The sequence below is a fragment of the Prunus avium genome, chromosome 1 (assembly GCF_965620075.1).
Source record: "Prunus avium chromosome 1, drPruAviu1.hap1.1, whole genome shotgun sequence".
Classification (NCBI taxonomy): Eukaryota; Viridiplantae; Streptophyta; class Magnoliopsida; order Rosales; family Rosaceae; genus Prunus; species Prunus avium.
In genome coordinates, this window is record NC_142284.1 from 58,552,357 (window position 1) to 58,575,768 (window position 23,412).

The following is a 23,412-nucleotide window of genomic DNA, read 5'->3' on the forward strand; positions in this document are numbered from 1 at the left end:
TAGAACATGGGGTAAACTAAGACAAATGTGGGGTTTAAATAGAATTTTTTTTATTTTTTATAAGGGAAATAATTACGTTGTCTTTTTCTGCCAGAAGAATAAAATAAAAGATAGACCCTAAAAAATAGAATAAGAGAAAGGGGCGACCACAACAAAACGCGTGTGGTGGGGGCATTCAAATTCCTAATTACTTTTTCCACCCAAGCAAATCTTATTTATACCCCCTCGCCTATTTCATATTTTATCTCAGATACTCTGTTTCTCTCTCTCTCTCTCTCTCTCTCTCTCTCTCTCCCACACGCACCTACACAAAACACAACCCAATATCATCATCTTCACTTCTATCTCTTTCTCTCTCTCTCTCTCTCTCTCTCTCTCTCTGTGTCGTAGCAGACCCCAATAAATCTATCAGATCTTCAATACCCAGGTGAAGAATTGCTTTAGAAAGTAGGGAAATGAGGGAGGAAATGCCGTACGGAACCGAAGAAGGTGAGGGGGAGGAAGTTGGGTTTCCTAATAACACTCATAAGAGATTAGTGGTGGTGGGTTATGCTCTTACGTCTAAGAAGACGAAGAGCTTTTTGCAGCCAAAGCTTGAAGGTTTAGCTAGGTAATTTGGCTAATATATTATGTGTTAATGGACCTTAATCGAAATGATTAATCTCCCAAGGTTCTGTTTTTGTTTTCTGTTGTTCCCACGGGGATTGATTTGTGGACCGAATTTGTTCTGATATGGGATTTTCCTTCGGCTTTTGGTTTTCGAATATTGTTCCAGTACTACTGTCATTTTCGTTTGGCTGGCGAGAAAATGAAAGAAACTTGCGGAATTTTCTACCTATCAATTATTGCCGATCGAAGTCCTACGATTTTTTTTTCCTTTGGAGTTAAAAGCATACACAAGTTGTGTGCTTTTAAGTCCTTTTCACTGACCCTTTTAAAAATGTAATTACTTTTGTATTCTGAGTTTATTCCAAAACGAAAATTGTAAATATGTTGTAAGAAAATCGCTAATCTGTTTTCACATGTATTTGCGAGAATTTGAATTCCTAACAAGTTTTAACGTTTATGACTATGCTTGATCAATGGCTGAATGTTGAATCTTTGGTATTCAATACTATTAAAATAGTTTTTTTTTCCTCTGAATTTTTCCTTGTGCTGAATGGCTTTGATTCAGAGTTACCGTGACAGATTTATATCTCTGTTTTTTCAAGTAAAGGTTTGCTCATTGTGTACTTACCAAGTGTAAAATGTTGTTTGTTTAATGCAGAAACAAGGGGATTTTATTTGTTGCTATCGATCATAACAGGTCCCTTTCGGATCAAGGTCCTTTTGACATTGTGCTGCATAAGGTTGGGGAATTTCCTTTTATCATTTGACACACTTAATTTTGATTTCAATCTAGATGATGAGGATTCAATAAAATTATGTTCCCTGTAGTCTCCATTCCTACATGCACACACCTACTATTGATAGTTACCTCTTGCATCTGTAAAAGGGTTGTTATGATAAATGGGGTAGAAAACCTGACACATTTTTATCCTTTCTCCGTGCAGTTGTCAGGAAAAGAGTGGCGCCAGATTCTTGAGGTTGGTTTGTGTAAATTTTTTTCTTTCTTTCTAGTATTTAGAAAATAATACTCTGGACTGATTTTTCTTGAGACCACACTTGTTGCATAAATGCATATGCTAATCATCTGTCCAATGCCATTTATACTTCACACGGGGTAAAATAATCACTGGCATTGCTGGTCGGCAACCAGAATGTTAATGCTTAGAACTTATTCCTGTCTGACTAAATGTGCAGAGTGCTTCACTTTCCTTCATCATGAATTATGACTCAATAGTTGAGGTCGAGGCCTCAAGCCAGCAAGTGACGATGTTTCTACTTCCATGGCCATCTAGCTGAGTTTTTCAGGTTTTCTAAGCATTTTCCGTAAAAGATTCTTGATTCTCTTGAACGGGTTCATATTTCCAGGGTATAAATAATTACCCGCATTGTCAGCTGAATGGGAGATAGCTAACTTGATCTGAGCGAATTTAGAGTTGATATACCTGCCTTTGAGTGTCTACGGCGCTATACTTCTAGGATAAGGTCTGCAAAACACCCTTCCTCATCCTCTTTCAGATGCTGGTTGTGATGGCTGGTTGAACATCGGGTACCTTTAGATTTCTGTCCATCCATTATACCCTGGTAGGATTATAGCTGCAAAGTTTCCTATATTGGCTGGATTAGTTTTTTTATGTTCTACATTGTCGTTGGTTGTGCTTATGGGAGAGCTTACTAGTAATTATAAACTTAGTGTGTTGGGTTATGGATTGAATTGTTAAGCATCTCAGTGTGAACCATATACAAAATATATGTTAATTTCTGTTATTTACTTTTACATCCATGAAATGTAAGCCATAAGGGCCCGTTTAGTTCGCGGATTGAACTTCTTGGGAATAAACTTCCCATGTCTAATCCCACGAGATGGGAATAGAGGATGTTCATTCCCATGTTTGGGAACGGTGGGAAATGATGACTAGGAAATGTAACCATCTCCCATTCCCATGTTTGGACCAGTCATAATTATAGTGATTTTTGTGGGTTCTGTGATATTCATTTTGATAGCGGGTGATGTGTCCAAACACATGCTGTTTTGGCTTATGATTGTTATGGAGCAGTCATTCAATAACTACATTTTATCGTTTGTAGTGGTGACTTTCCAAAAATCCAATTTCATTTCAGTATTTAGTCTCTCTTATGTACAGCGGAGATGCAACTTCATAACAAATACTTTTTGTGAAAAAAAAAAAAAAGCTTTACAGTGGCAAAGTTTTTGTTTTTGTTTGGTTTTTTTATTTGAAAGAAACAAAACTAATGTGCTCCGACTCCCATGGAGACCTCTAATTTGTTTGATTCTCAGAACTCTCCAAAAGGTATCATAAAGAGTTTGTATGTGTCCCATGAAATTAATTTCTACTGTCAATGAGCTGTTGGTCCTCTTTTTTGGGTTTCCTTTTAGGTTTGCAGGTTTATTATAAAAGATGTTTCTTTGAAATAGTTTGTCAATCCAATTTCTACAGTTAGTGTTGTTTTCGATGCTACCAATGGTACTTTGGGATGTAGGGGTTGATAATTGTTTGCTGCAAGAGCAAAGTTTAAGTTGTTAAGGACTTGATATGGTAGAAAAAGGTATGGCATACACAATAGTATCTTCCCTCACATGTGGGTCACTTAACAACCTTGAGCTAACCAATGTTTGAGGGACAACTATACTTGCATTTGGCATATTCTGATCAGTGACCATGATTTGCTAATCAGTTTTGCTCTTTCTGAATAACTTTTCTCTGCAGTATCTAGTCTTTGGTTGATCTGTTATATTGTTTTAATAACTTGTCGAAAGAATTGTACATATTTAGCTTAGGCTTTTCTGTTCTTTATTTCTTAGGAATAAGAGGAAGAAGATAACAGTTATCATAAGCTGTAATTTATGCACTTGCATTCTACAATTTGTTAAGTTTTATTTTCTATTCATTTTTCATCAGTTCAAAAGTTTTACTAAGTGTTTGTGAGATTGTACATGGATATCCACCTTCACATGGTTCTCTGAGTAATTAGATCCTTATCTGGAAAAAAAATGGTACATTGTTTAGTACAGGACTTTTCATTGGAAAAAAAAAAGAGAGAAGAAATTAAACTAGTCTTCTTTAAGTTGTAATTTATGCACTTGCTTTCTACATTTTGTTAAGTTTCATTTTGTTTTCATTTCTTTTCTTAGGATTGTTAGATTGTACATACACCATATCTACATTCATGTGGTTTTTCAGAGACATGGTATATTGCAAAACTTTCTCAATCTATAATGCTCTTTGATCATAACTGTGGATATTGAATGGCTTCTGACAATTATGGACAGATGATCAAAGTTATCATGACTTTGAGACTTCAAACCTAAAGGAAAATGCTCATGACTGTAATCAAGAGTTTTCACTCTGTGTTGTTAGGCCATTTAGGTGTTTCACTCTTTCTAATTTGAGCATGTGTAAGCTTCATAGTATATCATAAATGTATATTATCTTTTGTTTTAGTTTTGAAAGGCCAATTGGGTTCTTCACATGTTCGACAAATTTGTCCACTTTTGAGAGTAGAAGTATTTATACAAAAACACTGGAAACTCCTGACGGTGTTCTCTTGATGAAAAAATTCAGGCTTTTGAATATTTTTTTTGGTCCACATGAAACAAGATTGGTAATCAGGTCCTGTTTTAAGTGGGTTGCTCACATCCTTTTTTCTTTTCGATTCTTACGTGTAAGTGTAGTTTAGTAACAGAAACAACTAAAAGTTGGTTAAAAAAAAGAGATACAATGATTTTAAGCGATCTTCAAATGTAACATGATTTTGATTGTAACTGATTGACAGTAACGATCGGACAGTTTTCTAAATCGGGACAAGAATGACTCTGTTGCTCCATGTCGTCCTTTTTTTGTCCATTGGTGCTCCGCTTTGTCCTTGTATGTTCTGTAAAAGACCCGACTATTAAAACCTAGCAGTGGTTTTCTTTGGGTTCCTCTCAATAGATGTGTTTTTGGAATTAAAGATGCAATTGCCATGCTTGCATTTTGAAATTTGACAATTTTGTAGTCATGCAATTTGTAGAGAAATTAGATGGACTGGAATTACATGTTTGCTTCAAATAAGAAAAAGTGATAGACATCACCTTGTACACTTTTCTTCGAAAAAAAAAACGAAAAAGGAAAAGAAAAGAGTTGTGATATATTTTGGTGGGGATCATCAGAAATGTCTCCTTTTTTCGCTGTTTTTGTTTTATGTCTTGCTAATTGCCAGCTTCCTTTCTTTTTTCTTTGAGGGGTACTCTTACTGAAATTTGGTTTAGCGATTGCATATTGTTTAGTAAATTATTTGTTCAGTAGATATACAATTTTGGTTATACTCACATCACACTCCTTTTCTCCTAATTGTAGGACTATAGGCAAACACATCCTGAAGTCACTGTTCTTGATCCACCTGATGCCATACAACATTTACACAATCGTCAATCCATGCTCCAGGCTGTTGCTGATATGAACTTGTCTGATTCCTATGGTATGCTCTGTGCTTTATGTCCTAAATGTTGGATTACCTGTGAATAGTATCTTGTTTGAAGTTTGGCTCACTTGGTTTACGCTGAGTGTCAGGTTAAACTATAAGTGTGGTGACTGAATTTTTGTCCTCAGTGATGCTGATTAACGTATTCATGCAGGCAAAGTTGGTGTTCCCAGACAGTTGGTTGTCAAAAGAGATGCATCGTCCATACCTGATGCTGTTGCAAATAGTGGGCTGACACTACCCATTGGTATGCGTATGTTGTTTTAGTAATTAGTATCATGAAACTATCAGGACCATATGCTTTAACTGTATACGTTGGTATTATGTAATATCAGTAGTTGGTATCATGTAATATCAGTAGTTGGTTTTATGAAAATATCGGGACCATAGGTGTACTTTTTTGGCTATTCATCTTTGGGAGATGTATTGACATTTTATGTTTCAGTTGCAAAGCCACTGGTCAATGATGGAAGTGCAAAGTCACATGAATTATCACTTGCTTTTGATCGATACTCTCTTCAAAAGCTTGAACCTCCGCTTGTTCTTCAGGAGTTCGTAAACCATGGTATGAAACTAAGATCCATGTAGTTTCTTATCATTGATTTCCTTAATATAACTGCAAGCATATCATAATTCTTGATTTCACTTCTCTTCTGATTATAGGAGGTGTTCTTTTTAAAGTCTATATTGTGGGTGAAGCTATAAAAGTGGTCAGGCGTTTCTCTTTACCTGATGTCAGTAAACGTGAGCTCTCCAAAACGGCTGGTGTATATCGTTTCCCCAGGGTTTCTTGTGCTGCAGCTTCTGCAGATGATGCAGATCTGGACCCAGGCATTGCTGGTGAGTTTTCCTGTCTAGGAATTGGGTTTCTTCTGTTGCATCTTGATAAACTTTGCATTGTAACTGTCTTTTCAAACATAAAGCTTGTGTTTCATTGCTGGACTTGGTTTTCATTTGTGAGCTTAAAATGTAAGTTGCCATTTGTAATATAAAAATAAAATCATGTTGGCTGGTTGTTGGTATTTTGAAGGGTTGAACCATCAACTGAGGTGTCAAATGCATGGAAGTAACAGTGAAATTTAACTAGTTATTTTTTTTTTGTTATGCATCATAACTGTAATATGGGTCTTGAAAAATTTGCTAAGCAATTACTGTTTTGCATGCAGAACTTCCTCCACGACCGTTACTTGAGAGACTTGCCAAGGAACTTCGCCGTAGACTGGTAGCTCATGCTTTTCACTATGTGGTTTGTGCCATGCCCGTGTTGATGCATGGAATTCATATAAACTTGTCCTATCTTTGTAGGGTCTGCGGCTGTTCAACTTGGATATGATCAGAGAGCATGGGACCAGAGATCGGTTTTATGTCATTGACATTAACTATTTCCCTGGCAAGTGATCTCTCTCTCTCTCTCTCTCTCTCTGTTTTGAGTTAATTCTTGTCCATTAACAATTAACTGAGTTCAGCATCTTTTTTAGATACTATGTTGATTCTATCTATTGCACTATCAGAAGTCATTTTGTATGGCTGTTAAACTGCCCTTGAATCTTGTTGCAGGGTATGGGAAAATGCCGGAGTATGAGCACATATTTACGGACTTCCTCTTGAGCCTGGTGCAGGCCAAGTACAAAAAAAGATCTGGCTGAAAAACTTTTAATTGACTCTCCTTGAGAACAAAGTGGGAGTCTGATCACAGATATAGCAGAGCACCTCAATAAGATTCTGCAGGGTAAGGTTCCTTGCTTCGGTCCCACGTACAGTGACATGTGTGGATCCCTGCTGATGGCCGAAGGAAGATGTTCGGCCGTACAGTCAATTGCTAATAGGAGATGTTCCCCCGAGAAGAATGCATCATGTACAGAGTTCTCAGAAGTCTAACTTGGCTCTGTTGATTCTTTTTCTTTCTACCTGTTTCTGTCGTTGGTAGATCATGTAAGCAGCTGCTAATTACAGAATCTAAAAAATTTATTGGGTTAATTTTTGATTTTATAATATTTATGTTTCTTTTAACATTTAGGTTGGAAAGATGCAAAATCTGATGTCATTTTCAATTTTATAATTGATGCCTCTTACATTTTTTTTTTGGGTTACAATTGAACCCTACTTTTTCGTAGGTATGAACCACTGGAATTTTTATCCATGGTTCCATCTTCTCCATTGAAATGAAGTAACTTTTTGGAAAATGAGAAATTTGCCCTTGGTAATTCATGGGCTCCTCTGGTTCTCTGTGTCCCTTTGATGTGTTTGGATTGTAATGTTCTGGTTGTGTGCTGAGGCCAGCTTTAAACTCAATGCACCCCATACCATAAAAATCTACTGGTACTTCACGAACCAAAAATTGTATCATTTTGGTAGATGGTAGAGCAAATCGTAATAAGTTAATGAAAAGGGTAAAGGACATCCTTCATTCCAGGGAATTTGTTTCTCTATCAACATGAAGCCATTAAATAGAATTCCCGAAGGAAGCAAATGGCATGACTGAACTTCAATATTGCTCTGTGATGGATTAGGTTGAGAGGTAGCCAATGGGATTGAAACATTGACCAAATGACTACAAATCCAGTACCAAGATTTGAGGCGAGGGAGAGGTGGTGAGGCAAACCCCATTACACTCTGATACTGGTTTAATTCAAGACAAAGAAAAGGTCTAAATTACTTTATATTAATTTAATCTAAACAACCCCAGACCAACTTGCCTAACCCACATAAGTTATTTCCTCATTTTTATACTAGCATGAGTTGAAAATTGAGAATAGTACATAAACAATTAATTTTAAAATCTGATAGTTCATTTTAAACCAAATCAAAATGGGGCAAGCAATGCCACCCAAACCCAACCCAAATTACATAGGCAGATAGATAAAGAAGCAGGATGAAGCAAAATGATAATAATTGGTCAAACAGAACCCAACATGCACAGAAGCTTCAAATGTCCAAAGCTCCAAAAACAAAACCAAAACAAAACATAATAATAACAACCGAAATTGGGTAAACCAAGTTCTATTCAGTGGTGGGTGGCTCTTGTGGGGAAGAAGATGAAGCTTCATCTGCAGAAGAGACCAATGTCCAGTCGGCAGGGAGAGGAGGCAGAGGAGTGTACACAGTGGGCTTGCGTTTCACGTCCCATGGCTGCGTTTTACGAGGCCGAGTCTTCCTGTGATGCGCAGTGGCCTTCTTCTGTGGCCTCGACGAACACTCAATCATCAACCCAGTACCTCCACCAACTGAGCCACGCCATGGGGATGTCTTTGGGACCCCAAACGACGCCGTCGCAGATGGGTTCTTCACAGCCACACCCACAGCCACCAATTGAGGCCCCAACACAGCTGAAACTGACATCTTCGGTTTTCACAGTGAGAAAAAGACGATGGAGTTGGGTTTTCTAGTTTCTGTACCTCTTTTGGGGATAATGTTTTGCACACATTATCTTTTAGTTTTGATTTGTCCTGGTGGGTGTGACCTTTGGTGTTTTATTTTTTGGGCCTTTTGCTTGGTTATTGGATTTGGGTCCAATTGTCTCCTTTAGGCCTTATGACAAATATTATTTATTTTTTTTTATAGAGAAAAACAATAATTGTATTAATAAATCAAGCACAAAAATCATCAGCCATTATGGTAATACAAATACATACGAAGGGGTAATACAAATATGTGAGCAAGCAAGCCCAATTGAAGTTGATTGCAAGCATTTGTTGTTAATGATGAGGAGCCCAGTGTAAGACCCTTAACAACTGAGATATGCCAAGGCATGGTGAGTGTCTTGCACCATGCTAAGGCAAGGAAGTTGTGCAACGAGTTGTGCACATGAAGGCAAGACAAAGTGGGATGAGGAGTGTCCTGAGATGAGAAAAGGCAGCAAAGGTTTTGGCATGACATAGGTAGCTAGGGCTCATCATGCGCAGTAAGTGTCAACATATGTTGACAATTGCCTTCGGAACATGTTGATAGAATTGAGAAGAAATTGTAGACAAATTGTGGAAACTCTCATCAGGTTGGCTTGGAAGCTCTCGGCTGGTGCTGTCGACAAATGTTGAAGGTTGTTGACAGATGTCGAAGGCTGTCGACATGCGATAGCAGATTATGGCACGTGCTGGGCAGCTTCTGGAAAACTCACCAAAGGACTCCTCCCACTATATTATGATTGAATTTCAATAAAAACTCACCAAAAGCCTTATCCGACTATATTATGATGTTTTCCAAGTTTTGAGCTCGATCCTAAATTAATTGGTCAAAGAAGTGGGTCACATGAAATCTCTACACTAAATGGGAGTGGTAGGAACATTGCATTGTTTTATTTATTAGATTTCAGTAAAAACTCACCAAATGATTCCTCCCACTATATTATGATGTTTCTCAGGTTTTGGACTCGATCCGAAATTAATTGGTCAAAGAAGTGAGACACATTAAGTTTCTAGACTAAATGGGAGTGGTAGGAACATTGGATAGTTCATTTGCTTAGATTTCTGTAAAAATTGAACAAATGAATCCTCGCACTATATTATGATGTTTCCCAAGTTTTGGGTCCTATCCGAAATCAATTGGTCAAAGAAGTGAGTCACATTAAGTATATACACTAAACGGGAGTCGTAGGAACATTGCATAGTTCCTTTGATTGGATTTCAGTAAAAACTCACTAACTTAATTTTTTTTCGTTACCAATATATGAGTAACATAAAAAATACACAATACATTGCGGTTTCTATTTTATAAGCCTAAAAAATACCAATACAAGAGTTACATAAAAATACAAAATGTTGGCAAAGGACCCATTAGTGTAGTGGTTTGGAGTATTTACTCCCTTAGGCAAGGACCTGGGTTCGAGTCCTAGCATCTGTGTAGTGTGTGTGAGTTTAGTATGCTATCGCCCCTCTCAATAGGAAAGGTCTTCAAAACAAACAAAAAAAAAAAAAATGTTGCATTTTCTAATCTATAAGTCTAAAAAAAACTAATATAAGAGTAACATAAAAATACGCATCACAAATGAAATATTGAAATTATGAAAATTAATTTGAGTGGCAATTCTTGTAATTTACGGGATTTATTAGCTGTAATTTGAGGTTCATTTATTGGTCATTGATCTGATCCAGATCAGGTGAAATTAGATTACCATCTATCACAACAGTAAACTAACCAAATCTCCCAAAAAAAAAAAAAAAAAAAAAAAAACCTAGGAAGATAAACTTTTAATTTATTCCCCTAGTTTTTGTAAAATTTTCCAAGCCGCCAAATATTCAAACTCACGCGTAATAACTTGTAGCCCAAGGCTCAAAAAAGAAAAAAGAAGTTAACGGTCAAAAAATCCAAAGAACAAGTTAGACGGTTATGGACTGACCCTTCTCCTCTCTCCGCACTTCTCTCTCCGTTCTCCAAACAAAAAATCAAGAAATTCTCATTTTCAAGAACCCATAAACTGTTTGATCATAGGTCGCTTAGGAAATTCAATGCAATCAACATGGGAGTTCACAGAACAATAAGCACATCAGGGCCTCGATGGGTTACCCGTGATCTTCTCCCCGGAGTCGTTTCAGCTGCAACGGTCGTCTTTCTGCGCATGTCAATCTCATCATTCTCATCACCAATTTGCAAGCCTATAATAGACCGAGTGGGTTTGATATCTTTTTTTCTAATACTACTTGTACTCGCTGCGTTGCATGTTCTTGAACCCATTGGCCAACTTTCAAGACACCTCTTTGGGATCGAAACCCCAATTGGTTATGACCCCTTTGAATCTTTAAAGAATCATCTGCAGCCTTTGGGTTTGGGTGCTCTGGTTGTGGCGTTGTTCTTCTTGGGGAATTACCAGTCTTCCGTTCATGCCACCTATTGGGGGATTTAATTTGTTCAAGGCACCCACTAAGATTTTGTCTTCAATTATCGGTTTACACGTCTTTAGTTCGTTTGGGTACAGGAAGATTTGTGATTGTTGTACATATTCTTCATTGTTGTAACTTGTAATTAATGACATACTAGTAGTGTTACCGAGGAAATGGAAACACTTACTGTGTGAATTATAAACTACAGTCTACATATAATTCATTATTATTTGCTCAATCAAGTGTCCTGTTTTCATTGTCATTGATCATCCATTTAGATACACGTTTGGTAAATCGCTGATCCGGAAGAGAGTAGGACGTTACTCGGCTTCATACCAAAATTGAACCTTCAGAGAACAAGAAGAGGGAACAAGCAACCAGTGAAGCTGAAGAGGAATTAATCCCACAATATTTCTTCCTTTAAAAAGGTAGTTTCTTCCCTCTAATGATGAACATAATCTTGCTCTTCCATTGCCTCATCCCGGCTCTATGAAAAAGCAATTCATGAATCGACATATGGGTACGTATATTTGTTTAATACAAAATTTAGATATAAGGAAAAAAAGGAAATAACTATTCTTTGATGAGTTAAAAAGTTAATAGTTAATAAATTAAATTAATGAAGCAGCACTGCACTTTATTTATAAAAAACCAACTCAGTAAGAGCACGGTCATGCAAAACCAAAGAGATTATTTTCAACACCAACTTAAGGGAGTCCTCAAAGAATATATGAGTAACTTTGGCAGTTGTAAAGTTTGGTCAAGGAAGCAGGACTGGGCTGGAGGTTGGGTTCGGGATGGGAGAGAAGAGAGGGGTAGAGGGATAGAGGGATAGAGGGATAAAGAAGTGAGAAGATAAAGAGCTAAAATTACTAGAATGCCATGCTACGTTATCACACTTAAAGATTTTGTGGATGGAAGTGGTAAAGTGAGAAAATTTCAGTTTAGGGGGTAAAGTGAGACCAAGCGTCTATTTCAGGGGGTAAAACAGTAAATAAGCCTAATGTTGTTTTCTTTCCAGTTATGTAATTTTTAAAGATTCGATTATTTGTAAACTTAAAAAAAATCAATGTGACTTTTTTAATAGAGATTTGGATGGAAATTGCCAAAAACTGACGGTATGGGCTAAATTGGAGATAAAATTTAGTATGAGGGCTAAATTGGCAGGAAAAAAAAATTCACGATGGACATTTAGACAAGCGTGATAGTTCATGGTGGTTTTCGGTAGATAACCCTTCTAATAACAGAAACATTATTGAAATATATGTACGTAAGCGTATAATATAAGTATTAAATGGGAAAATGTCAACCTAATTTCATGGAGAGAAATGTACATAATCTTTCCAAATTCAACCTAAATGTTAATTAGGGGTATTTTTGGAATCCAAAAGGTGCAACAAATTAAAATTTGAGCTTAATTAAGTAACAAGTTGATGAGTTGTATCTAGTCATGGGATTTTAAGAAGAAAAAAAAAGGTTTTTATTTTTAATTTTTAATTAATTTATTTAAAATTTATAGAAAAATAAGGTGATGGGTTGGATGTAAGAAGAAATTAATTTAAAGAGGAAAAGCTAAATTTACTATTTAAAAAAATGGATGTTACAATGGCGACAAATTTGGGAGGATTACCTAATTGATGGTGTCATCGGAGTTTAAGTTTGAAACGCACACTATGCTAGGGAGACAAAAGGGATTTGCCAAATGACTTTAATTTGATCTGTTTGCGCTGGCATATGATGAATTGTTAACTTTCTGGAGAACGAAAGAAAACGTTTCAAGTAAGTTGGATACATGTATGCATGGTTTTGGATTGGACTAAAGTGCAATTGCATATTATTCTTCCTGTCGCAAGCAATTACGTTCCCTTCCTTCCCACCAGTACTGTGAAGCCAGTCAAGAATCGCGGCCTCAACAGTGGAAGTAAGTGACCCCAATCCAATCCAATCCTACTATAAATACGACCGCCTCTGGTACCCAGCAGTAGACAAGAAAAAGAGAATTATCGAGGCCTGAGAGAAATAATAATAATGGCAAAATTGGTGAGCAACAAGCAGGTGATTTTGAGAGACTACGTCTCTGGCAGGTATCCGACCGAGTCGGACATGTATGTGAAGACAAGTAACATAAGCTTGAAGGTTCCACTTGTACAAGGACAAGGAGAAGGGCCTCGTAATGTTGTGTTGGTCAAGAACCTCTACTTGTCCTGCGATCCAATGATGCGATTTCTCATCATGGATACTTCTCATTACAAAATGAGCAAATACGATTATTGTACCCCTGGCTCTGTAAGTTATCTTTTAAATCTATCACAATTTTGTTGGTTTAATTCTTTTGGGGGTGGAAATTAATTAACATATAGGCATGAATGTTTAATATAATATCCTCTCTCTCTCTCTCTCTCTCTCTCTCTCTCTCTCTATATATATATATATATATATATATATATGCAGCCAATTTGTGGGTATGGTGTGGCCAAAGTTTTGGACTCCAGTAATCCAGAATTTAAAGAAGGTGACTTAGTATGGGGACTAACTAGATGGGAAGAGTATAGCTTCATCACAAACACTGAAAGCCTCATCAAAATCCAGCACACTGATGTACCCCTTTCCTACTATACTGGAATTCTGGGTAAGTACTAATGATACTAATTTTTTCATGCATATCCATACATATAACTAATTTGATCAAATCTCTGCTTGTCTCTCTCTAAACTATTCAAACTCTCATGTGATTATGGATCAGTCGTCGTAACTACTTTTACATTTCTTTCTTTGTGATCTGATACGACCCAATCCAATCCAATCCACTCCAATGCTGTAGGTATGCCCGGTAAGAGTGCTTATGCTGGTTTCTTTGAAGTATGCACTCCGAAGAAAGGGGACTACGTGTTCGTGTCTGCAGCATCCGGAGCAGTTGGGCAGCTTGTGGGACAATTTGCAAAATTGGCTGGTTGTTATGTTGTTGGAAGTGCTGGAAGTAAAGAAAAGGTAAACTTCTTATTGGCTTCAAATTCATTATTGCATAAGAGTAACTCCTGCCTAGTTTTTCATTTTATTTTATGGTCTTTGTTTATGAATCTTGGGTTAATTAAACTAGGTTGACCTGCTGAAGAATAACTTGGGGTTCGATGAGGCCTTCAACTACAAGGAGGAGCATGATTTAAACGCAGCTCTGAAAAGGTATTTTCCTCAAGGCATTGATGTCTACTTTGAGAATGTTGGTGGGGATATGCTGGAGGCTGTGCTGCTCAACATGAGAGAACACGGTCGCATTGCAATATGCGGAATGATTTCACAATACAATCTTCCCGAGCCTCAAGGAATTAAAAACTTGCTGCAAATTGCATTTAAGAGACTGCATATACACGGATTTACACATCGCGATTACGATCACATCGTGCCCAAATACTTAGACTTTGTGCTGCCTTACATCCGCCAAGGCAAAGTAGTGTATGTGGAAGACATAGTTGAAGGCCTTGAGAATGGTCCAGCAGCCCTGGTTGGGCTCTTCACTGGCCGCAACTTTGGCAAACAAGTCATTGCACTTGCTCACCAATGAATCATCAAATCAAAGTTAGTTCTTGTATGATCTCTGCTTGTAATTCTCTGTCTGTCCTTTGAGAAAGCAAGGGTCAGGTTGGTTTGGTGGGATTCCTCAAGCACATTATTGTAATTTGAATAAAAAAAATGTAGCAGGCCGGTGCATTGATTTAGGAGGCCCTGGACAGAAATAAAAATTGAGGTATTTTATGTTCAATATTTACCTTATTTTGAACAAAAATTAAAATTAAAGTGTCAAACTTAAGTTTGTTAATTTATATAAAAGAGGACCACTACATGAAAAGTTAAAAAAAAAAGCCCACAAAAATTTAGAATAATTTTGCTATTTTATCTCTTGGGCTAAAAGGTGTTACATGAAGCCCCATTTTTTTGGGGCCCTGTGCAGTCGCCCAGCCTACACAACCTGTGGGCGGGCCTGAAATGTAGCATGTAGCAATTGAAAGATTGTTATTATTATTTTTAATACGAACGTTCAAGAGAAGGGTGAAGTCAAGTAATGGGCCGCCAACCAAGGTGGTTGGTGTGAGTGGTTCGGCACTCTCATTCCTTAAGAGAGGTCACGGGTTCGATCCCTGCTCTCGTACGGAGTCACCACTTTGGCCAACACTTTACCCCTTACGGGCCGACCCGGTGTGAGTGGGGATTAGTCTGGGTTGTGGTTAAGGCTTAAAGGTGCCACCCATAGTTGGGGCCCATCCAGAACCACCTCATGGTTTAGACAAAAAAAAAAAAGTAATGGGCCGCCCATTTCATAGTAGCCTTGTACGAAAGGCCCAATTCTTCTTGTTCAGTTCTGTTTTATTTTAAAAATACCCTGAGTATAGCCACTCGGCTATACTATTTATAATTAAAAAAAGACCACACCTGGAGCCTTGAGCCTGTTTCGCAACGTGTCAAAAACAGTATAGCCGAGCGGCTATACGATTTTTAATTATTAAAAGGTAGTATAGCAAACAGTATAGCCGAGCGGCTATACGATTTTTAATTATTAAAAGGTAGTATAGCCGCGCGGCTATAATATTATTTAAAAAATAAATAGATCCGCCTTGCAGTGCCACATGTCCAAAATCGTATAGCCGCCCGGCTATACTATTTTTAAAGAAATAAAAGAAGTAAACACACACTGAAATCATTTTGAAATGTGTATGTCAACTATCAAACCTTTGGAAAATTTAAAATTAGAAACCTGAAATTCTTGCAATTGTTTTGACAGCATTAATAGATTAATAGGAGTATAGCCAAACGGCTATACGATTTATTAAGTGAAAATAAAAGAAAATGACCCTTCTAGTTGCATTTGTTTATACTTCATAAATATTAATTTGCTAGTATCGACATCTCCAAAGGAGATATTGAAGAGAGAAATTTCACAGTAAATCAATTTGAGAGTTCAATTTTTTCTACTAAATTATGTTATTGCACACATTATTTGTTGTAGAGAATTGCATGCTGAGGTGGAGTGTTAGGTAATTGCCTCACATTTCAAACAACACTTTATATATGAATCTTTGACCAGAGCTTCCTAAAATAATTGACATTGGTTCAAATGTTGGATCATATCAGTAAAGTTGAAAAAGTAGTGCATAATCCAGAAGCAGACACCTTTAGAGCACCTCCAGCCTTTACCCAAGACTGGGCAAAAGGCCCCCCAAGGCAGCCCAAGACAGCTCCAGCGGAAGAAAAATGGCCCGGGCAAATGGTGGGTCCCATCGAACTGGGCAAGCCCAAGGGCAGATCTTGCCTGGGCTACAGCCCGAAGGCGCTGACGTCAGCGCTGATGTTACGCTGACGTCAGCGAGTAAAAAAAATTCAAAAAAATCCAAAAAAATTTCAATTTTTTTTAAAAAAAAAATACCAAAAAATTATAGATATTTTCCCTATAAATACATAACAATTTTATTCACTTTCTAAATTGTTTATATTTTGTTGCATAATCTTTTTTTTTTTCTCGCCCTTGCCCTAGCCTTCCAAGGGTGGAACCAACTAAGGCAAGGCTGGCACTATTCATGTGAATAGTGGCAGCCCTTGCCTTGCCTTAGCCTTGCCTTTAGCCTACATGGGTGGAGGTGCTCTTAAGGCTATCGGACATGCGTCAAGATTCGAGACTCTAAAATTTCTCGAAAGCAACTTTTCCCGGAACTAACATCCCATTGTCCTATGTCTCCAACACAAGTTCCAACTGAAGAATCACATTAGCATGATTCATGAGTGAACTATCAAAAGTAGTTGCCGCACACAATCATCCTAAAAAGACAGGAAATTTATATATGATGGGAGAAAAAAAAGAGAACATAGTTTCTCATTACTTAACATAGAAGAAGAGTTTGCCAAGCGGGATGAAAATCCATGCTCATTGGAGATGAGCTCTCATTTAGTGCCAGGGCAACAGTAGTGGGCAAACCTTTGGGTATGACAACCGCGGACGTGTGACTTTGGCCAGGATCAGTGACAGTTGATTTTACCTAAACAAATGAAAGAAAACCAAGGTCAAGAAACACAAGTGCTATTATGTAATTCTGTACATAAATTTGATTCAGATTACCTCATCCAAAATAGGAAAGAACATTGTTTTGGACAAGCATGGAGAGTCAATAACCTCTATAGCTGTAGCCACAAAAATTTAATCAAAAGTTAATAACAACAACTATGCAATGTGTAAAATGACGACACACTTCAAACATAAATTAGAGGGTACCGGTACCCAACAACATCACTTGAAGAACTAAAATAAAATACCTGGGCTCTTTGCAGCATTGAGAGATACTGCTCCCGGAGAGAGCGCATCTTGTGTTACATATAAATTTTTGGCTCAGCAGAAGAAGTTGGAAGTGGATTTGATGTTGCTTGTGAAGGCTAAATACATAAGGTTAGAGCAATCTTAGAAGAAACCAGAAAGACTAAACAAAATCTTCTTTAAAAATAGAAAAAGAAAATCAGCTAGTATGGCTGATGAGCAGGAAAAATTGGTTAATGAGGACCAATACAAAAAGAATTTCAGTTTACCAGAACATATCTTACTTGCAAACTGTTCCCAGTCGATAGAGACAAAGACAAACAGTCCTGCCATTCACAAACATGATCAATGAAAAGGGTTTTAATAACTGGATTTGGACAAAAATCAGTAAGTGTAGACACCGAGCAGGATCATTGGTTAATGAGGACAAATACTTAGGAAAAATAAATTTATGTCACCAGAACATATCTTACTTAAAAATAGTTTTCAATTGGTAGAGGCAAAGGAACATTTTCCTGTGGTTCACAAACATGATCAACGAAAAGAGTCTTAATGACTGGATTTGGACGAGGGTCTTTACACTGTTACTGCTGCCAATTCAAGCTGTCAAGTTAAACACACAAGTCAGTGTCTCTCCCAATTACAAAAAACAGAAAGTGACTAAATCTTTTACTAAATATGAGAATAACAAGTACTCTCTCCCTCTCACACACAAACGCGCACAGGCATATGTATGAACATATGCAATCACAAAATAGAAAGGAAGACCAAAACTAGAGAGGAAGCATATTACCTTTGGTTGATGAGTTTATGTAATCTGTGACTTTTGATGCTAAGATACTTCAGTTTGCCACGGAAAACTGGATTTGCCTCAATTATTTGCCTGAGTTCTTTCATCATATTCTTCCTCATAAACATTATATCTCCACACATAGAGAGTGCCTTATGATCCCTGTTGGATTGAACCCATACACATGTGATGCATTTCTTTGAACAGCTCCTCATTACCTTTGGCAAAAACTTTGAAATCCTTCATGAGGATATCTAATGCCTCGGCGCAACAATTGCTGTCAAGAATGAACCAAAAACATGCAGAACATGGTATTTTTTTTATAGAGATTGTTTATGTATAGATTATAAGAAGCTTAAAAAAAATGATGTTCTCACTTGTCAATGGCCTCAAGGAAATTTTGCTTTCTGATCCGGAAATAGATCTTCGTCGAGTAGCGATTGTTATTTCTATTTCATATAGACATATTGGAAACATCAAATCAGGTTGAGAGGAAAAATGGAACTTCGTATATTATTTAGAGGTACAGCCGCGCGGCCATACGTTTTAAATATATTATTTCACGGTTACAGCCGCGCGGCTATACTATTTATAAAATAAAATAAAAAGGACCCGCCTAGCCCGCCTAGCCCGCCTAGCCCGCCTAGGCGGCCGATTTTTGGAAAACTTGAATGGCGTGTTTTTTTTCTTCAGATTTCTTTTTTCCTGGCGGGTCTGGCATCTCTGCAAATACATCAAGCTAGGGTTTTAGCGACTCAAGTTTTTCAACAACGTAAAGGCATCTCTGAAGCTCAGTATTTTCCATTTTCTGTTTTGGTTTATGTTATGTTTGGTTGCTAGGAAGCTGATGATGAACAAATATTCTCTTACCTGAATATTCAGTTTCGTGTTTCTTTTGTTGTATTGATGAGTTTAGTTACAAACTGAGATGGTCTGGTTAACTGACCCAATTGTTGAGTCATCTCTTCTCTTGAATTTTTGTTTTTAAATTTCATTTTTGTCAATTCTCAGTAATGTAATCTGGGTGAAATGCAGCTTTTGGATCCGTAAGATGGGCAAAAAGAGTAAATCAAAAACTCCCAGAGAGATGCAAGATAATACAGCTGCAGTAGAAGAGGAAAAACCCTCATCTTCGGCCAAAAAATTGCTGAATCATTGGTTGAGATTCAGTTCAGGTTTACCACTGGGCATATGAAGTCTCATCTGATCCTACTTTCTGCAACAGGAACACTTGGAGAGCAATGAGGGTGATCCTGAGTTACTTGTTTACATTCTGTGAGCATCCACTTTTGTTGTTTTATGTGTTATCTGCAGGATTTATGCACATCCATTAATATCAAACCAGCCCGTTTGGTTGAACTCATCTTCCAACAGAGAGTCAAGTGCCATGGCAGTGAGCTCAAGTTCCCATTTTTCCTAGCTAGTTCCAAAAGAAAGTCCTTTTCTGAACATAAATTATTAAATGTAACTGTATATTTCTACTTACACTTTGCAGGAAAGAGATGGGACCAGAGTTTTGGTTCCAAGTGCAGAAGGTTGATTGAGCTGTTTGTCTCCAAAGATGTATGATATTTTATGATGCTTCACTCAAACCTTGCTTTAATTTCTTATGTTAGATTTGAAATTTTATTTTGGTCACATCTCTCACAAATAGTTTTTTTTTGGTAACTGTCAAATTCATAGGTCTCTGAAGACCAACAAGTGATTGATTATATCACAGCCCAATGCAACATTTCACTGGAGCAAGACACCCTGCTTGGTGCTGGCTGCAATACAAGCTTCCCTGTCAATATAAATGACATGAGCACTGAAATACAGCCACAGCCCTTTCTAGGCAAAGAGAGTGAAGGAAACGACCATCTAAACAGTAATCATCTAGCAGCCACCTGTTGTTTCCCTAGTGGATCATGATTCGAATGTGCCATACGACATATCAGTTGATTGAATCCTTCTTTGCAGCACTTCTCCAGTGAATGTCCTGCTACATGTCACTTACAAGTTACAACTCAGAGAACAACATGAAGAATGTCCTTGTTTTTGTGAGAATTGATAATGCCCTTGTATTTGATATAGGTTATGTGTTGAGCTGAACACAAATGATCATAAAAAATTTCATCTTTTCTATATGCTTTTGCATGTATAGTGATGTCTTGTGTGATTCTTAATTGTAAATAAAGGATGGGATTCATTGCTTAAAACCAACAGATGGCAAGACCTTCGAGGTCGATGATAAGAGCAGTGATTTTTTGAATTTTGAATTTAGTATTTTTCTGATGTGAAAATATAGTAGCTAATAGTACTATAGAATGTTATGTAATAATATTTCTTCAATTCTTATACAAGTTGTTGTACGAGGATCATTGGCAAACATATCAACATATACTGAAGAGATACATATATGGTGCTTGTTGTACCTTATTTATATGATAATGAATAATGATCTAGCATTTTCCTTTATCATAGTCTTCATCATAGACATTATATCTCCACACATAGAGAGTGCCTTATGATCCCTGTTGGATTGAACCCATACACATTTGATGCATTTCTTTGAACAGCTCCTCATTACCTTCGGCAAAAACTTTGAGATCCTTCATGAGGATATCTAACACCTTGGAGCGACAATTGCTGTAAAGAATGAACCAAAAACATGCAGAACATGGTATTTTTTTTAAAGATTGATTATGTATAGATTATAAGAAGCTTAAAAAAAATGATGTTCTCACTTGTCAATGGCCTCAAGGGAATTTTGCTTTTTGATCTGGAAATAGATCTTCTTCGAGTAGCGATTGTTATTTCTATTTCATGTAGACATATTGGAAACATCAAATCAGGTTGAGAGGAAAAATAGATCTTCATCATCGACATATTGACATATAGGGTTCAAGGGTATAGCCGCGCAGCTATACCTTTTAAATATATTATTTAAGAAGTAGAGCCGCACGGCCATACGTTTTAAATATATTATTTCAAGAGTATCGCCGCCCGGCTATACTATTTATAAAATAAAATAAAAAGGACCCGCCTAGCCCGCCTAGGCGGCCGATGTTTGGAAAACTTCAATGGCGGTTTTTTTTTTCAGATTTCTTTTTTCCTAGCGGGTCTGAAATCTTTGCAAATACATCAAGCTAGGGTTTTAGCGACTCACGTTTATCAACAACGTAAAGGTTAGCTCTTCCCAACAATTCACTCTGTTTTTTCTGTGCATTCTTTAAACTGTGGCTTAGAGTGCGTTCATTTGAAATTTCTCAAATTGTCGATAGCTCTGAACAAGTAGTCGAGTTGAGGCTTTGGACAGGATGGGAAAGGATTTAATAGAAACTGGAAATCCAGATGCATTCAAACAGTATCTGTCGGAGTTTGATAACACCATTCATTTGTGGGCGACACCCAATTAGCGTCTTTCTGCATGTAAGTTCCTTCAGTATTGCCTGAAGTGTCTGAAAAGGAAGAAGTTCAAATATTTTTCCTTAAATTTGGCAAAGAAATTTCTACATATTATAACTGATCATGTGAGAATATGACACCCTAGGATGAAACAGGGTAAAGGCCTGAAGCTTCAAAGGCTATTGGTCAGTGAAATGCATCACACTACTGTTGGAAAAATGGCTCACATTTAGTATGCAAGTGAAGGAGTGAGCGACCGGTCGCAAGGTTTGGGCGACCGGTCGTTTTTACACAGATTCGAAGGCTGGAGAAATCGCAGAAAGCGACCGGTCGCAAGGTATCCGCGACCGGTCGCAATGTATCTGCGACCGGTCGCCAGTGTTGCTGTGCTGTTTTTTCCATGCGTTTTTCAAGGTGTCTTCACATGTGTCGGTTTCCTACCTAATCCCTCGAGCTTCCAAGGAGTTTTATGGGTTCTAGGATGTCTAGCAAGGTGCTGGAAAAGCTGGAGCACCATTGAATGAGGATAGTTGACTTGTTTCAAAGAGTACCTACCCTATAGCTCTAGATAGGGTGGCTGAAGTTGCAGCTATCTATGCCTAGCCTTTGTTCTGCCCAAGTTGTGGTCCAAGTCTGGAAACCAAGGGGAGAACGTGGGAGGAAAAGATGGAGCCTTCTCCTAAGTCCAAAGGCTTGTGTATTAAAGGGAAGAGGAAGCAAGACAGCAAGTGTGGTTTTACTTCTCAAGGAGTGGACAAGTAGCTGGGAGCTAGTGTGTCCAAGAGTGGTTTAACTTACCAAGGGAGGAAGAGAGAGAGGGCAATAAGTTCAAGAGAGAGCTGAGTTGAGTCTTGAGTAGTCTAGACACCAAAGGGGGGAAACACCAAGAGTTGTGAGAGTGTTCACAAGTGTATCAAAGTGTTGAGCAAGGGGTGAGAGAGAAAAGAGAGCTTGGGAGAGAATAGAGTTCTAAGGGGGTTTCTTTGTAAACCAAAGTTGTAACTTATTCTTTCATTAGTGAATTTTTCAAGAGGATCACCAAGAGGATGTAGGCAATTGCTGAACCTCTAAAATACTTGTGTCACTTTGTGCTTGGTTGGTTTCTCAAGTGTGTGTGTGTGTGATTCATCCATCCTTGTGTGTGTCACAAAAGTCCATCAACAACAAGATCATTAGGGGAGTGAGTGAAAGTGTTTGTCCATTTTCACAACAACTACTGTGTCTGGATTGTGGAGACAAATTTCAGGCATTTGCTAACAAACATGCGGGGGATGCAGTTATCAAAAGGAGCATAAAATATAATGGAAGGAACCTATCCTTGTTTTTTCTATTTCATATTGACATATTGAAGACATCAAATCAGGTTGACAGGAAAAATGTGACTGCAAAATTGTTTTTTTTTCATTGCTCAAAACTTCGACACCAGTTCTTCACTTAACTGCATCTAAAATATTGGTTTTGATCATTATTTCATCCCTTTCAATCATATTTCAATGCATTCAGATGCTGAAGAACTGTTCAACGAGCATAAAGATCAATTTTCTCTGATATGAGTAGTCGAGGTCAGTGCAAATCTATGAGGGACATCAGCGTAAGTTATGCATTTGCGGCAACAAAGGTAGATGCTTGAAGATGTATTCTCCTTTGAGACATCCAGAGGTTAGCTAAGCATATTGACAAACAAGATTTGGGAAGTTTTGGCTAGGAATAGAAAATTTCAAGAATACTATTTTTGTTGGGTTTACCTTAAATGTTGTCATGTCAAAAATGGAGATCTTCCCTCCTTTTGCTGATATGAGATAGGAATCATTCTTGGACAAATCAAAGCAGGACATAGAGTCTTCAAGGTTGGTGCTGGGAAGGTCATTGTTCATCATCTCTAAGCCACTCTTTGGTTTCCATAAATTAGGGTGAACCTTGGGAGTTGCCTGTATTCAATCAATATCATCATAATCAAATGACCAACTGTCGCTTCGGATCGAAAGGAAAGAGAGGAGAAATCTAATAGGAAAGAATTATAAAGCATGTCATTCTTTAGC

At 37.6% G+C, this 23,412-nt stretch overlaps 3 protein-coding genes across 5 annotated transcripts; 2 read left to right on the top strand and 1 right to left on the bottom strand.

Moving 5' to 3' along the window:
• The first annotated feature begins 253 nt into the window (after window positions 1–253).
• On the top strand, window positions 254–8,437 carry LOC110772105 (inositol-tetrakisphosphate 1-kinase 3-like). Of its 3 annotated transcripts, none has more exons than XM_021976501.2 (10): window positions 254–610; window positions 1,268–1,349; window positions 1,554–1,586; window positions 4,965–5,085; window positions 5,243–5,335; window positions 5,534–5,653; window positions 5,752–5,928; window positions 6,255–6,310; window positions 6,394–6,478; window positions 6,646–8,437. In XM_021976501.2, the coding sequence occupies exons 1-10, from the start codon at window positions 456–458 to the stop codon at window positions 6,732–6,734; spliced, it is 1,011 nt and encodes a 336-aa protein (XP_021832193.1). In that variant the 5' UTR covers window positions 254–455; the 3' UTR covers window positions 6,735–8,437. The 3 variants fall into 3 exon arrangements, with proteins under 3 accessions (XP_021832193.1, XP_021832195.1, XP_021832196.1); XM_021976503.2 differs by lacking the exon at window positions 254–610 and adding an exon at window positions 1,804–1,914; XM_021976504.2 differs by lacking the exons at window positions 254–610; window positions 1,268–1,349; window positions 1,554–1,586 and adding an exon at window positions 1,922–2,155.
• Window positions 7,962–8,512, bottom strand: PSRP6 (plastid-specific 50S ribosomal protein 6). The gene has a single exon (XM_021976431.2). The coding sequence runs from the start codon at window positions 8,425–8,427 to the stop codon at window positions 8,089–8,091; it is 339 nt and encodes a 112-aa protein (XP_021832123.1). The 5' UTR covers window positions 8,428–8,512; the 3' UTR covers window positions 7,962–8,088.
• Window positions 8,513–12,870: 4,358 nt separating this feature from the next.
• On the top strand, window positions 12,871–14,658 carry LOC110772057 (2-alkenal reductase (NADP(+)-dependent)-like). Its single transcript, XM_021976432.2, has 4 exons — window positions 12,871–13,187; window positions 13,353–13,530; window positions 13,723–13,889; window positions 13,999–14,658. The coding sequence occupies exons 1-4, from the start codon at window positions 12,930–12,932 to the stop codon at window positions 14,458–14,460; spliced, it is 1,065 nt and encodes a 354-aa protein (XP_021832124.1). The 5' UTR covers window positions 12,871–12,929; the 3' UTR covers window positions 14,461–14,658.
• The last annotated feature ends 8,754 nt before the right edge of the window (window positions 14,659–23,412 follow it).

Coding starts and splice junctions, on each gene's coding strand:
- LOC110772105 (XM_021976501.2), top strand. CDS start 456: ATGAGGGAGGAAATGCCGTACGGAACCGAAGAAGGTGAGGGGGAGGAA. Junction 1,350..1,553: donor TTGACATTGTGCTGCATAAG/GTTGGGGAATTT, acceptor TTCTCCGTGCAG/TTGTCAGGAAAAGAGTGGCG. Junction 5,336..5,533: donor TGGGCTGACACTACCCATTG/GTATGCGTATGT, acceptor TTTATGTTTCAG/TTGCAAAGCCACTGGTCAAT.
- PSRP6 (XM_021976431.2), bottom strand. CDS start 8,427: ATGTCAGTTTCAGCTGTGTTGGGGCCTCAATTGGTGGCTGTGGGTGTG.
- LOC110772057 (XM_021976432.2), top strand. CDS start 12,930: ATGGCAAAATTGGTGAGCAACAAGCAGGTGATTTTGAGAGACTACGTC. Junction 13,531..13,722: donor CTACTATACTGGAATTCTGG/GTAAGTACTAAT, acceptor CCAATGCTGTAG/GTATGCCCGGTAAGAGTGCT. Junction 13,890..13,998: donor GTGCTGGAAGTAAAGAAAAG/GTAAACTTCTTA, acceptor TAATTAAACTAG/GTTGACCTGCTGAAGAATAA.